This window comes from Ylistrum balloti, unplaced genomic scaffold, assembly GCF_031769215.1.
Source record: "Ylistrum balloti isolate Yb309-2 unplaced genomic scaffold, AGI_CSIRO_Ybal_v1 Utg370742, whole genome shotgun sequence".
Taxonomy (NCBI): domain Eukaryota; kingdom Metazoa; phylum Mollusca; class Bivalvia; order Pectinida; family Pectinidae; genus Ylistrum; species Ylistrum balloti.
Genome location: NW_026782437.1, coordinates 154,172 through 166,844, shown reverse-complemented (window position 1 = coordinate 166,844; position 12,673 = coordinate 154,172). Strand labels below are relative to the sequence as shown.

The 12,673-nt window shown below is 32.0% G+C and overlaps 1 protein-coding gene across 1 annotated transcript in view; it reads left to right on the top strand.

Moving 5' to 3' along the window:
* Positions 1 to 12,673, top strand: part of LOC132557989 (protein O-linked-mannose beta-1,2-N-acetylglucosaminyltransferase 1-like) — a 41,637-nt gene that overhangs the window by 4,955 nt on the left and 24,009 nt on the right. The window contains exons 7-14 of the mRNA XM_060222519.1: positions 541 to 625; positions 3,710 to 3,836; positions 4,168 to 4,234; positions 5,349 to 5,532; positions 7,835 to 7,944; positions 10,327 to 10,411; positions 11,163 to 11,289; positions 11,632 to 11,701. Coding sequence (XP_060078502.1) covers positions 541 to 625; positions 3,710 to 3,836; positions 4,168 to 4,234; positions 5,349 to 5,532; positions 7,835 to 7,944; positions 10,327 to 10,411; positions 11,163 to 11,289; positions 11,632 to 11,701 — 855 coding nt within the window. The remainder of the gene's footprint in view (positions 1 to 540; positions 626 to 3,709; positions 3,837 to 4,167; positions 4,235 to 5,348; positions 5,533 to 7,834; positions 7,945 to 10,326; positions 10,412 to 11,162; positions 11,290 to 11,631; positions 11,702 to 12,673) is intronic.

The window sequence follows — 12,673 nt, the reverse complement described above, 5'->3', positions numbered from 1 at the left end:
TTGAAGAATACCATGCTGTTATGTAATATACAAATACATTGGATATCCAAGCATTATGATTAACTGTTAAAGAAGTGTTTCTGTATAAAGAAGAAATTATACTTTCTTATAAAGTAAAAATTTTTAATTTGTATTTACTCCATAGGTTTGGTTGTAAAGTTTGTTAAAAAATCTTGTCTTCACTAGCATATGTATTTGTAGGTCACAGCTGAATGAACTTGGTAGGAAAAAAGTGTGAAGGAAAATGCAAGTTCTTAATTTAATGGCAAAAACTATAAGAGGAGGGTTGCATTATTACCAACAATATTTTTAAATAAGTATATGTCATTATGAATTTCAAATGTAATGGAAATTTCCGGGAATGTTGCCTGTGAAACCAAAGCTGGCTCCCAAATTATGTAAACTTTATTGATATATACACGTAGATAAAGTACACACACTATATAGATAAGTGTGTATGGTAAAGAATGGGGGTCAAGGATTCCTAGCATAGGTTTATCAGAGGTAAAATGGTAACCAGAGTGTTTTCATTTCATACAGTGTATCCTCTACTTCGATATGTCAGAGAGAAGGTGCCAAGAAATACACTGGTTTTGGCTGTCAGCTATGATGAAATTTCAGAAGGGTGAGTAAGATGCATTTCTTATTGTTCAAAAGAATTCCTATATATAGGTAAAGGAAAAAGATCTCTAAACACACTAAGAAACCAGCTTTCGGTAAATGGGACATAGAAAATTGAATTCATTTATAATTCTTTAATTTTATGTCCAAAAAGAGGTAAAAAAATCATACTGAAAATTTCAGGGGGAGATAACAACAACAAAAATCAAGTATGATGTGATCGTGATGGATCTTTCAAAAATATTTTTGATGAAACTTTGGGTAAAACTGAAGATAGTATGAAGTGGAAAGATCTTAAATAAATGTGATTTTATTAAGAGAAAATTAAATTGAATGAAAAAAGAAAAATGAAAAATAAGACATGTAATGTCAGTGATAAGTGGTTACATACTGATGGAAGATAACAGTTAAATTGTATTGTAAAACAAAATAAGTTGTAAGATATTTTACATATCTGATTAAAAAATTGATTTCTAGTGTTATTGAATAAATAGATAACTACAATACAACATGTTTACTGTGAGTATATTGTGAATCTCTCTAACATGATTGTTCTGACAAATAGTTGCTTTCTGAGCACAATAATTCACAGTAAGGAAAAATTTGCAGACTAGCTTCTACAGACTTGTTTATGTTGTTATCTACTTTTCTTATGAAGGAGTATCTTCTATAGAAATTGTTACCTTAAACTGGTAAATAAAAAAGGAAAACCCATAATAATATCTTTGAAATCTCATTCAAAATTGTTGTTTGACTTGTATTTTCTAGACTGAAAAGATTTGAATTAATGTGAAACAGAATACTGAAGGGGGTCGGGGGTTGGGATGGGGATGTGAGGAGGGAAATGAATTAGAAAAAAATGCTATAATGTTTATTAATTTATATGTTCATGATATATTTAAGGTTCCATATGGAGAATCCTAGGTGAATGTAGAGTATATTATAGTCCTAGTTATATTACCAAGACTGATAATATGTCTATTGTATTGTGGTATTTCGAATGATTTATGAACTAACACTAAAAACAATGCTTCACATTAATTTCACGATACTTACCTGTGGCAACACATATATTTTCTATCACAATCCTTAGCCTGGGTAAATAGTATATAAGATTTTGATAATTAAGACGAGGGCTGTATTTGGTTTAGATTACAATCAGCACTTAATTAGGTCATCTGACCGAAGGGTCTGACGACCTATTGCGATTGCCATTTGTCCGGCGGCGTCCGTCATAAACATTTTCAACTTCTTCTCAAGTTCTACATGTCTCATTGAGCTGAAACTTACATGAAATGATTGTGACATGATCCTGACCAAAGTTTGTTAATTTCGGGTTTGTCCGAAATCCAACATGGCCGCCATCTTGAAAATACAGTTTCGACTTCTTCTCAAGTTCAAAAGTTGAAATCTTGTATTTTATGTCAGATGACCATTAAGGCCCATGGGCCTCTTGTTTTAATTATTAACTTCTGCTTGTCAGCTTTATTTTTCATTACTTTCTGATTGGTCCAAACAATCAAGATGACACAAATACGGAACAAGGGCAATCAACATATGAAATTTAAAGAAGATCAATCATGGACTTCTTGAGAATCATACTTGCAATTAATAACTGAACAGATCCTAAGATTTATAAGCTTCTGACTTCGTCAACAGATTACGTACATATTGTAATTTTTCATCTTAAAGAATGCAATATACCAGGTATTTGCATTTTTACTGATAATCTTCAGCGGTTTTTTTCAACCTCTAATCAGGTACTAATATCTGGTCATAGCCTTCAAAATCAATGGTGCCGGAGGCATTAAACGTTCATCAAGTGAAATTATGTTATAATCAAATCTATTGTTAGTTATCACATCTGAATCATGCATTTTGATGATGTTCTATGGCCAATATCAGGTTGACCTGAAAAAATCAGGTGAGTTGGCGACACTGATTTTTTTAAGAACACAAGATATCGTAATGTAAAACTGTTATTATTACACAGTCAGCAAATTTCTACCCGGTATGTAATGATATGATATTCTATCCTGAAACTACATTTACTGCACCTAACTAGCCTGAAATTCAATATTGTCAACTTAAAGGCAAAGGATAGTTCAAATATTTGCATAATTCATGCATTAATAATCATGATTTATCATACAAATGACTTATATTTTGTATGCTGTTTTATAAACCATGTTTATACCATTCTCCTTTTAATTATCCAATAGGATAATAATAACAACAACCATTAACTGTATTTTCACAGCGACAGAGGGTACCGCATGATTTATTACCACACCATTTAACATTTAACAAAAACATGTATTGTTCTTCATAAGCACGGGCAACTTGCTTACATTTGAAAACAACTTCAGTGATTAAATACTGGTTTGCATTGAATAGCAAACGAAATTATCAATATTCATTTCAATTGATTATTATTAAAATTCTTTCAACAAAACTTAATAAGCTTATAGGAAAAAATCCTTACACCTACGAAAATAAAAAAATTGCGTGTGCACCGCGCTACCCGAGTCGCCTGAATGACGGACCCAGGTATCATTAATTGTTACATCTATATTCTTGCACAATGTCTATTTTATTGACATTACTTTGTAACATTTTGTGTATTTCCATTACGGGACATTTTTAATCTATTTAACACTACCTGATTGTTGTGAAGTTTTGTACGATTAGTATACTGTTAAGGCTTTACACATGTTTTGCTTTAGAATTTTTTAACTTATCATCTTTGTGAAAAATTATTTCTTGTCCAACCCACTAAAGACGAAAATCGAGTAGTAAGTATTCAGATGAATAAAAACTCAAAACCTATATATCTTTGTGACAATAACCTCCTTAATTAATTTCAAAGATTCAAATATCGGGTATATATGATATGTATAAACTTTTGGGACAATAAGAAATTTAGAAAATGAAAATGTTTTTTAACAGCAAAACAGTTACCCTAACCCAAAGCGTTAGCATAAAGATGTTGACAAATAGGTTTCTTTTGTACTATGTATTATTATCTTCACTGACTGATAAGCTCTGTATATCCTGATGTATGTTTTTTGTAACTTCATGTTTCAAGCCTGAAAGAAGAAGGGAAAAATGTCTTTATTGCATTGGGCAGCAACCTTATTTCAAAAGTACAGTTCCGAGATGCCTTTATGATAATCGGTCAGATGGGTTTGTCTCAAGGCCATGCAATAGAATTTGTAAGTATATATTCTACTTTGGTGGTTACACCCTGTACTGATGAATTTTTCTTTAATATGTATCTGTATGTATCATTTTGTTAATTAAATATTTTTTTTCTGTAATTGCTCTATCTCTTCCTTATCTAAGTATTTTTCAAGATTGTTTAATTTATGATGTTTACGACATGATAGTAGACGTAGCCTGTTTGTCAACTTGTATATTTTGTCTATACTGAATACAAATTTAGATTTCATGTAACCTTGTAATACTGTAGAAGTGTATGTCACCGTCATTTGTTAGGTAATTAATCTTACCATGAGTATCTCAACACAATCGTTTTATTTCTAGCATAAATCCAGGGAAGCAAGTGCCTTTGCTCCTTCCATAGAAAAACATGGATGTTTTGGTTTACCAAGTAAGTACTATAACTAGATGTCACTATGTGTTCTTAATGTCTTCTTTGTTTCAATAAAGACTATTGGAATCACCGATTATCTCCCCTGGTTTATGTCTTGTTTGATGCAATAGGGACTATCCGAAACACAGATAAACACCCCCCCCCTCCCCCGGTTTATATATTGTTTGTTTTAATAGGGACTATCGGAAACACAGATAATCTCCCTTGATTTTTGTCTTCTTTGTTTCAGTAGGACTATTTGAAACACAGATAATCTCCCCTGGTTTATGTCTTGTTTGTTTCAATAGGGACTATCAGACCCACACAGAATTCCCCCTGATTTATGTCTTGTACAACAATGACATACTCTCCTGGTTTATGCCCTGTCTGTTTCAAACTGTTGAATGGAGAGATTATCTGTACTGGTTAGAGCATTGTTTATTTAAGTTGAAATGGTAGCACCAGAGATAATTTCCCAGGGATATGTTTTACGTATTTCTGTAAAAAAAAATGTTCAAACAGATTATTTCCCCTGTTTCATGCCTCATTCTCTAGACAATGTTTGAAACAGATTACCTCCCCTGGTCTATATCTTGTCCTGGAGAGTTTATTGAAAGCAGATTATCATCCCTACTTATTGCCTTGTTTTCTTTCTGAAAATGGAAAGGTATATCCGCTGATCTATGTCATTTTTGAAAAAATACTCTATAAAGACTATTAGATGACAAACTATTTCGCTTTTTTTTGTCTTGTGTGTTTTAGTTAAGACTTATGATAGTCTTTACCTTTGTGCAATCACGGACGTGGATATATCTGAAACTAGGTCCATGGTACAATATTTCTTAACAAAGCTGTGCTTATTAAAATGAAAGTAGGGCAGGGCCATCCTGTTGGTCAGTATGCAGGTAAAGCAGGGTTTGATCAGTTAAAGCAACAAACATTTGGCCCCGAATTTCCTCTTGTTTAAATGTTAGGAATCATGTCATTGTATTTTTGAAGGAAGCCATAGTGGAAAGTATAAAGCAACAGCAGGCAATCTAGTCAAAGTCTTTATAATGTCTATTGTTCACTTGTAGGACCTACATGGTATTGGAAAAGTTGACAGTTATCTATTTGGATCTTTGTTTTTCAGTGGGACCTATAGGAAACGCAGAGGACTTTCTACCGTCTGTTCAGTCAATGGGAGCCATTCAACCAGGGAGAGACCTTATGTATTGTGGTTTAAAGTCAGCTTGTGAGGATGGAACATTCTCTGTGATGGTTGACACGGGAGATGGTGATAGAAGTGCTCCCAAAATTTGTGTTTCTGGAAAAATGTAAGAATTCTTATTTTACGATTAATTTTCATAAGAGGTGGTATTACAGATAATTGTAGAGTGATTTAGAAATTAACAGCATCTTGGAATATATGTATGTTGCTGACTAAACATATTTTGCTTTATAAATGTGGGGATGTGATAAAGAAGTCAATTTGTTAAATCAGACTTTACAACCGTAGGTTAATACTGAGGAGTGTGGTTTGATTTTTACCCAGGATGCTTTGTTTTTCTAAGGAAAATGAGATCATGAATGACCTGTTCTCTCATTATCGTGTCTTTCGTCAAAACATTTGATCTCATTTGCTCAATAAAGCATTCAGTGGGCCTCTTTATGTTGTTCTGTAAGGTAGCTACCAGCTGCAGCAGAGAGATTGTGTGTTAAAATGGCTTTATTTGTTCATTTGGGGATAGACATAGCGAACAAATAATTTGTGATTTACTTTATCTTAATCAAAGCAAAATCATTCAAAATAGTAGCAATGAATTAAACATTTCATAGTTAACGTGTACATACAACACAAACATGTAGCTATAACACATTAGAGAAAACAATGGTTAAAATCAGTTTCAAGGAGTTCATTTCTTTTGAGTGTTCTATTCTGATGTAAATGAAACACTTCAGATATGGGTGGTGGAGTGGCACAGTGGTGATGCACTGGCCTTTTTCTTAGCCATCTTGGGTTTGATCCTTGGAATGGACATGGAAAGGTATGGGGTCACCTGCCCATCCTTATGGATTTTCCCTCGTGTGCTTGTGTTTCTTCCCACAGTAAGACACCCTACAAGCTTACATCCGGGTCAACAAGAGTAATTAGTATAAGCCAAAAGCTTTCATAATTGTTGTGAAAATATCAAACTTATCATTAAACACCACAGTGGAGATCTGTAGCATGTTCGAATTCTATAACTGGATATCTGGTCACCTTCAAATAAAGTCATACAAGCTTTAAGATATCCATGACTGACCTCCACATTTCTATCGAAACAAAAGCAGGAAGCACCTGATGAACCTGAAAGTTATTAATTAGTCTGGTTAATTCCTCAGAGTATTTTACCATACACTGTTAATAAGGTGTCAAAAGACATTCCTGTCTATAAACAAATTACTACTGGCCCATGTCCCACATATGTCCTACAGTAAGCTGACACCTGTTAGCAACAAACATTTATTACCAAATAATATAGGTTTGGATGTTTGCGAAGACCTAATTGCCAAATTACACACAAACACGTCACTTAATTAGCATTGATTCAGTGTGATTTCTCTCACATTTTGTCACCACACCGTGCTCGCACAAGCTGACACAACTTAGGCCCCAGCTCTGTATGTGTAAATCTGTATTACAAGCGATTAGTATATATATGTATGTCAGCATGTGTATTGTCAAAGAGCAATAGTATTTGACATTTTGATCAGATAATCACCACAAGACTAACTCAGTACTTGTAACAAATTATTATCTGTAGTTATAAATATCAGTCCTTATTCTGCGTACTGATAGTTCAACACTAATTTCTGTCAGTACATAAGTAGACATGTGCTTTTTGGTGGGTTACATTTAATATGGTTGATTTGATGCAAAATCTAACATGATGAAGAACAAAATAAAATGTGTGATTTCTTTTGTTTCAAAAGATAATCATATCATGACTGATATATCTTTTTTCAGAAAATACCATTACCAATCAAATGCTTTCTGCTGCTTTTAAACACTTTGTTTTGGTTTTAGGCAATGTCGTCGACTGTTGTGGTTTTAGGCAATGTCGTCGACTGTTGTGGTTTTAGGCAATGTCGACTCGGAAAGTTTGAATTATATGTATTTACAAGCATATTTGCATATAATTTGAATAGGTTCAAGAATATTCATTTCATTTAATTTGTATGGACTGATCAAAGGTTTACCATATACCTTACCAGTTTGTCAGGGTCTCTGTTTTTTTTTTGTTTTTTTTTTTTGATGTATGAAGGAGTAAATAGAAACAATTACAGTCAATATTACAACAACATACAATGATCATTTTTTACTTTGAAAAATTTGTAAATTAATTTTGATAGCATAAAACATAAAACATAAAAAAGGGTCCTTAAAGCAGAATTTCCTTTTATAGCCAAATAGTACTGTAGTCAAATTGTGTCTTACATTTAAGCAATATGTTTAGAGGAAATATACAAATTTCTTGGTTATGCATGCATGAGTAATTGGAAGTTTGGTGGAGGATAGTTAACATAGAAGGGTAATTTGGCTGTATCCTTTTGTATAACTAACTGCATGTTTTGTTTCCATGGATATTGATATAGCATTGTAGACAAACAAGTCAACGATGCAGGACGTGGATTTAACGTGGTGATCATCGACCATGTGTCCTTCCAGGTCAAATCTATTTCCAGGTTTGACACATACTCCAAAGGTAAATGTTATATTTAACAATAGATGATGCCCTACTTTCCCCTTCTCTACCTCAATTACCCCCTCCTTATCCCTCGATACCCCAATCATCCACAAACTCCACCTACCTCTCGGTTATCTACCTTCACAAGGATTTTCAACCCACCTTCATCGTCAACAATGAAATCCTCATTTTTGTATAGTTTTGTGTTCTGCTGAAATATCTAACAAAAAAACTCTCAGTTATATTTGTTCTTCAACTACGTCTGGGATTGATCCTAACTATTAGGTCATCTGACCCATCATGAATTGTCTAACATCTTGCATTGTCTGCCGTACATAAGCTTTTTAAATTTTAAACATTTTCTCAAGCTCCACCTGTGGAATTTAGTTGTAACTTGTCTTAAATGATCATGATGAGGTCTTGACCAATATAAGTGTTGTTATTTTCGTGTCATTTCAAAATCCAGTTTTGCCATCATCTTGAAATTCAAATTTAAAACTTTTCAAATATCTCTGGTGCTATTGGGCTAAGAATTGGTTATATGTTAAGGATGAGAACGGACAAAAAGTGAATATTTTGCAGCCTTGTTAAACATTCAATATGTCGGCCATTTTGTAACATGATAGCTCAATCAAAGTTTCTGTGAACAATATCTATTTTAAACATCTCAGGTTCCACTTGTGGGATTAAGCTTTAACTTACTTCATACGTTCTTATTTTTTCGGTTGATCCAAAATCCAATATGGCCCCTATGTAGAAAAACATGTTTTCCACTTGTGCCATTGAGCTGAAAATAGGTGCCAATGAATGTAAAATATAGGCATCAACATAGTAGTGTTATTTTGTCAGCGTTGTCAACATGTGATTCAGCTGAAATTTGCATACAGTGATTCTGAAATATTAACATGGTAACCTATAGATATATGTAACTGACAACTTACTAACATGAGCATGAATGTGTTGACATTTGGCATTTGTTTAAAAACATCATGATTCTAACCTTTTCTTATATTTTGAAAGATAAATATATTTGCAAAATAAGGGATTGCAAAACAAACAAACTGTAGCAGTTGTTGAATAGAATGTTTCAGTCTATCAGCTGTTTATTGTGGCTAAAATTGACGTCCTATTAATAGACATGGTCAGAGCAATGATACTTACAGATTTAGTCTACTCATATGATAATTATGTATATAAACAAATCTGTATTGCTAGAATAGGGTACTTTATCATAATCGTTGTCATGGTAACTTATTTCTGTTATGCGGTCATACTTGTCGATAATTGATTACGTAAGACCATTCCTTACATGTTAATTCTTCTGTTCTTTCATCTGATCGATTACGCAAAAATATTCCTCCAATTTGTATCCTTGTGACCCTTCACTTCAGTTTAGGAAAATTTCTGGAAGTTCACTTATCACAGCTGTATATTGTGAGGAATCTTGTACATCATCTCTGTGTATAGTTAGTAGTGATAAGCTATCACTGCTTGATTCTTCACTGCTTGTTTGCTGGTGATATGGTTCACATGTACAAATCCAAAAGTGTCTTGTGTAATGGTTCTACTTTATGAAATAAGATAAAACTTCACTTTTTGTGCATGAAAATAATTCCCACTTCTGTAAGTATTAAGCGTGCAGTGAAGAGGGAAGTCACATATTCTTGATGATCAGTGAGAGCCATTCTCCATTCAAAGAATTTGTGAAAATTGGTACCAGTATTTAAGATATGCATGCCTATATACCATCAGGTATTTTGCTGTTATATGATACCATCAGGAGTCATTCAGCCTCATATGAAACAATGATCCGCTCAAGTTGAAATATTTCACATAAAAGCCAAACATTTAGCAGTAGTTTTGAAGACCTAGTTTTATATGTTTTAATTTTTTTTGTTTTGTTGAATACTAATTGAATGTAAAACTCTATTTTATGATTAAAATGTATTTATGATGCCAGCAGGTTTTCCAGTACTTAAAATTGTGGATGTTTGCAAGAATTTTTATCACTATGCTGGCATTCTGTAATTTTCATTGGTGAAACTGATATTTTTATTCAGTTTCAGTCACAAATATCAATTAAAAATAATTCCGATTAGTTCAAGTTGATATTCTGAATTTATTTTTGCATTGATATTGTCTTTGAAAAAGAAATCTAACAATGTGACAGGATTTGATATACAGGTATAATCAACATTATTATAACTTGTTATCAAATTTTGTTATGTTGTTATATCATCAAAAATGAATTTTACAGTTTTCGATTTTTAATTCGACTTTTGAAAAAAATGATATAAAAAAATTGTGAAAAGTGATTGAACATTTCTATATTTGATATTTCATGATTACACAAAATGTACCAGAAATTTTAATTCAATAATTATGATTTGATTTTAACAGATAGCCTAAACTTAGAATTTTTCCTGGACAAACTTGAGCCTGATGATATAGTTATAGCTGTTGTCAATGATGATGGTTCAAGGAAGTAAGTATACATTTATAGAACAGATTTCTCCAGATGTAGAATACCCTATAGACTTTAAACTGCTAAATGACAATTAATATCTTTTCTACTAGAGGGTATGCTCGCAAATCCATATCACCATACACTGTTTTCCATTTTTTATTTATGTATTTACAATTAAAATATATTTCTTCACTACCCTTTTGTTTATAGTTTTACAATTAAAATATCACTACACTATCTTGGTTGTTTCTATAATACTAGGACACTACCGTAGTATTTTCCACTTAATATCACATAATTGGTTAACATGTCAGGGTTTGATTAATATCACATTTTCATGAAATGATTTAGTATCCTCTATATGATTTATGTTATTTTACTATAGAATACATTATGCTCCTAATATTATGTCATACTTTTAGACTCAATAGCTAGATTTGTAAGTTTGACACAGAAACCTGATTTTTTAATATTTTCTTGGATATACCGTGAAATATATTTCAATGAAGCATGTCATTTATCAGTTTTTGTTATGATGTAACAAGGGAAATTTTATTTTGAAATATGAGTTTATATTATGTACACTTCACCATACAATTTATAGGAGATTTTATTTCGGTGTTACACTCTGCTCTACTTTTATAAACAGCCAAATGTGGTCAAACTTTACTCGGAGAAAATTTCGGATATTTGAAAATTTAGCAATCAAACAAAATTATTTAAAAATTGTTTGTGTTAATTATTTAGAAATTCTTTTGTGATTTTGCAGACTGAGTTTACATGCCAAGGAGTTATTTAATCAGCTAGGAAGCAGTATGGTTCAGAACCTGAAGTTTAGAGATGTCTGGTATTTTGTCGGTCAACATGGTATCAAAGGCTTCACCAAACATGAAAAGGTAGTTCTCAATGTGCAAATCCAGCAGCAGAAACTTGTTTTTAAAGTCAAGTTTACATGTACTTCAGAACCTGAAGTTTAGAGATGTCTGGTATTTTGTAGGCCAACAAGGTATCAAGGGCTTCACTAGACATGATAAGGTAGTTCTCAGTGTCCAAATCCAGCAGCAGAAATTTGTTTTAAGATCAAGTTCACATGTACTTTATGATTTGTATTCAATAAGTTTCACTGTTTTTATGCTTGGCCTGTAGCTTCTTCTGTTTTTAAAAATAAGTGATAGATGTCCACATTGTTAAAGTTCAGTTTAAAACGTTGTTTAGTTACTTCATTTCTTCTTTTACAGATCAGTTATGCAGGTTATGATGGGGCATGGCCAAAAATTTTGCACAACTCATTCTGTGTCAATAAAAAATGTAAGTACAAGAAGGAAATATGCATTTAACATGGCATAAGTAAAATTAACAACAAACAGGCTTATGATATTATCATATTAACAATTAACAGATCTAGGATATTATCAAATCAACAATTAACAGGGTTGTGATATTATCAGATCAACAATTAACAGATCTGTGATATTATCAAACCAACAATTAACAGATCTGTGATATTATCAGATCAACAATTAACAGATCTGTGATATTATCAGATCAACAATTAACAGATCTGTGATATTATCAAATCAACAATTAACAGGGTTGTGATATTATCATATTAACAATTAACAGATCTAGGATATTATCAAATCAACAATTAACAGGGTTGTGATATTATCAGATCAACAATTAACAGATCTGTGATATTATCAAATCAACAATTAACAGATCTGTGATATTATCAGATCAACAATTAACAGATCTGTGATATTATCAGATCAACAATTAACAGATCTGTGATATTATCAAATCAACAATTAACAGGGTTGTGATATTATCAGATCAACAATTAACAGATCTAGGATATTATCAAATCAACAATTAACAGATCTGTGATATTATCAAACCAACAATTAACAGATCTAGGATATTATCAAATCAACAATTAACAGATCTAGGATATTATCAAATCAACAATTAACAGATCTGTGATATTATCTGATCAACAATTAACAGATCTGTGATATTATCAGATCAACAATTAACAGATCTGTGATATTATCAAATCAACAATTAACAGATCTGTGATATTATCAAATCAACAATTAACAGATCTGTGATATTATCAGATCAACAATTAACAGATCTGTGATATTATCAGACCAACAATTAACAGATCTGTGATATTATCAAACCAACAATTAACAGATCTGTGATATTATCAAACCAACAATTAACAGATCTGTGATATTATCAGATCAACAATTAACAGATCTGTGATATTATCAG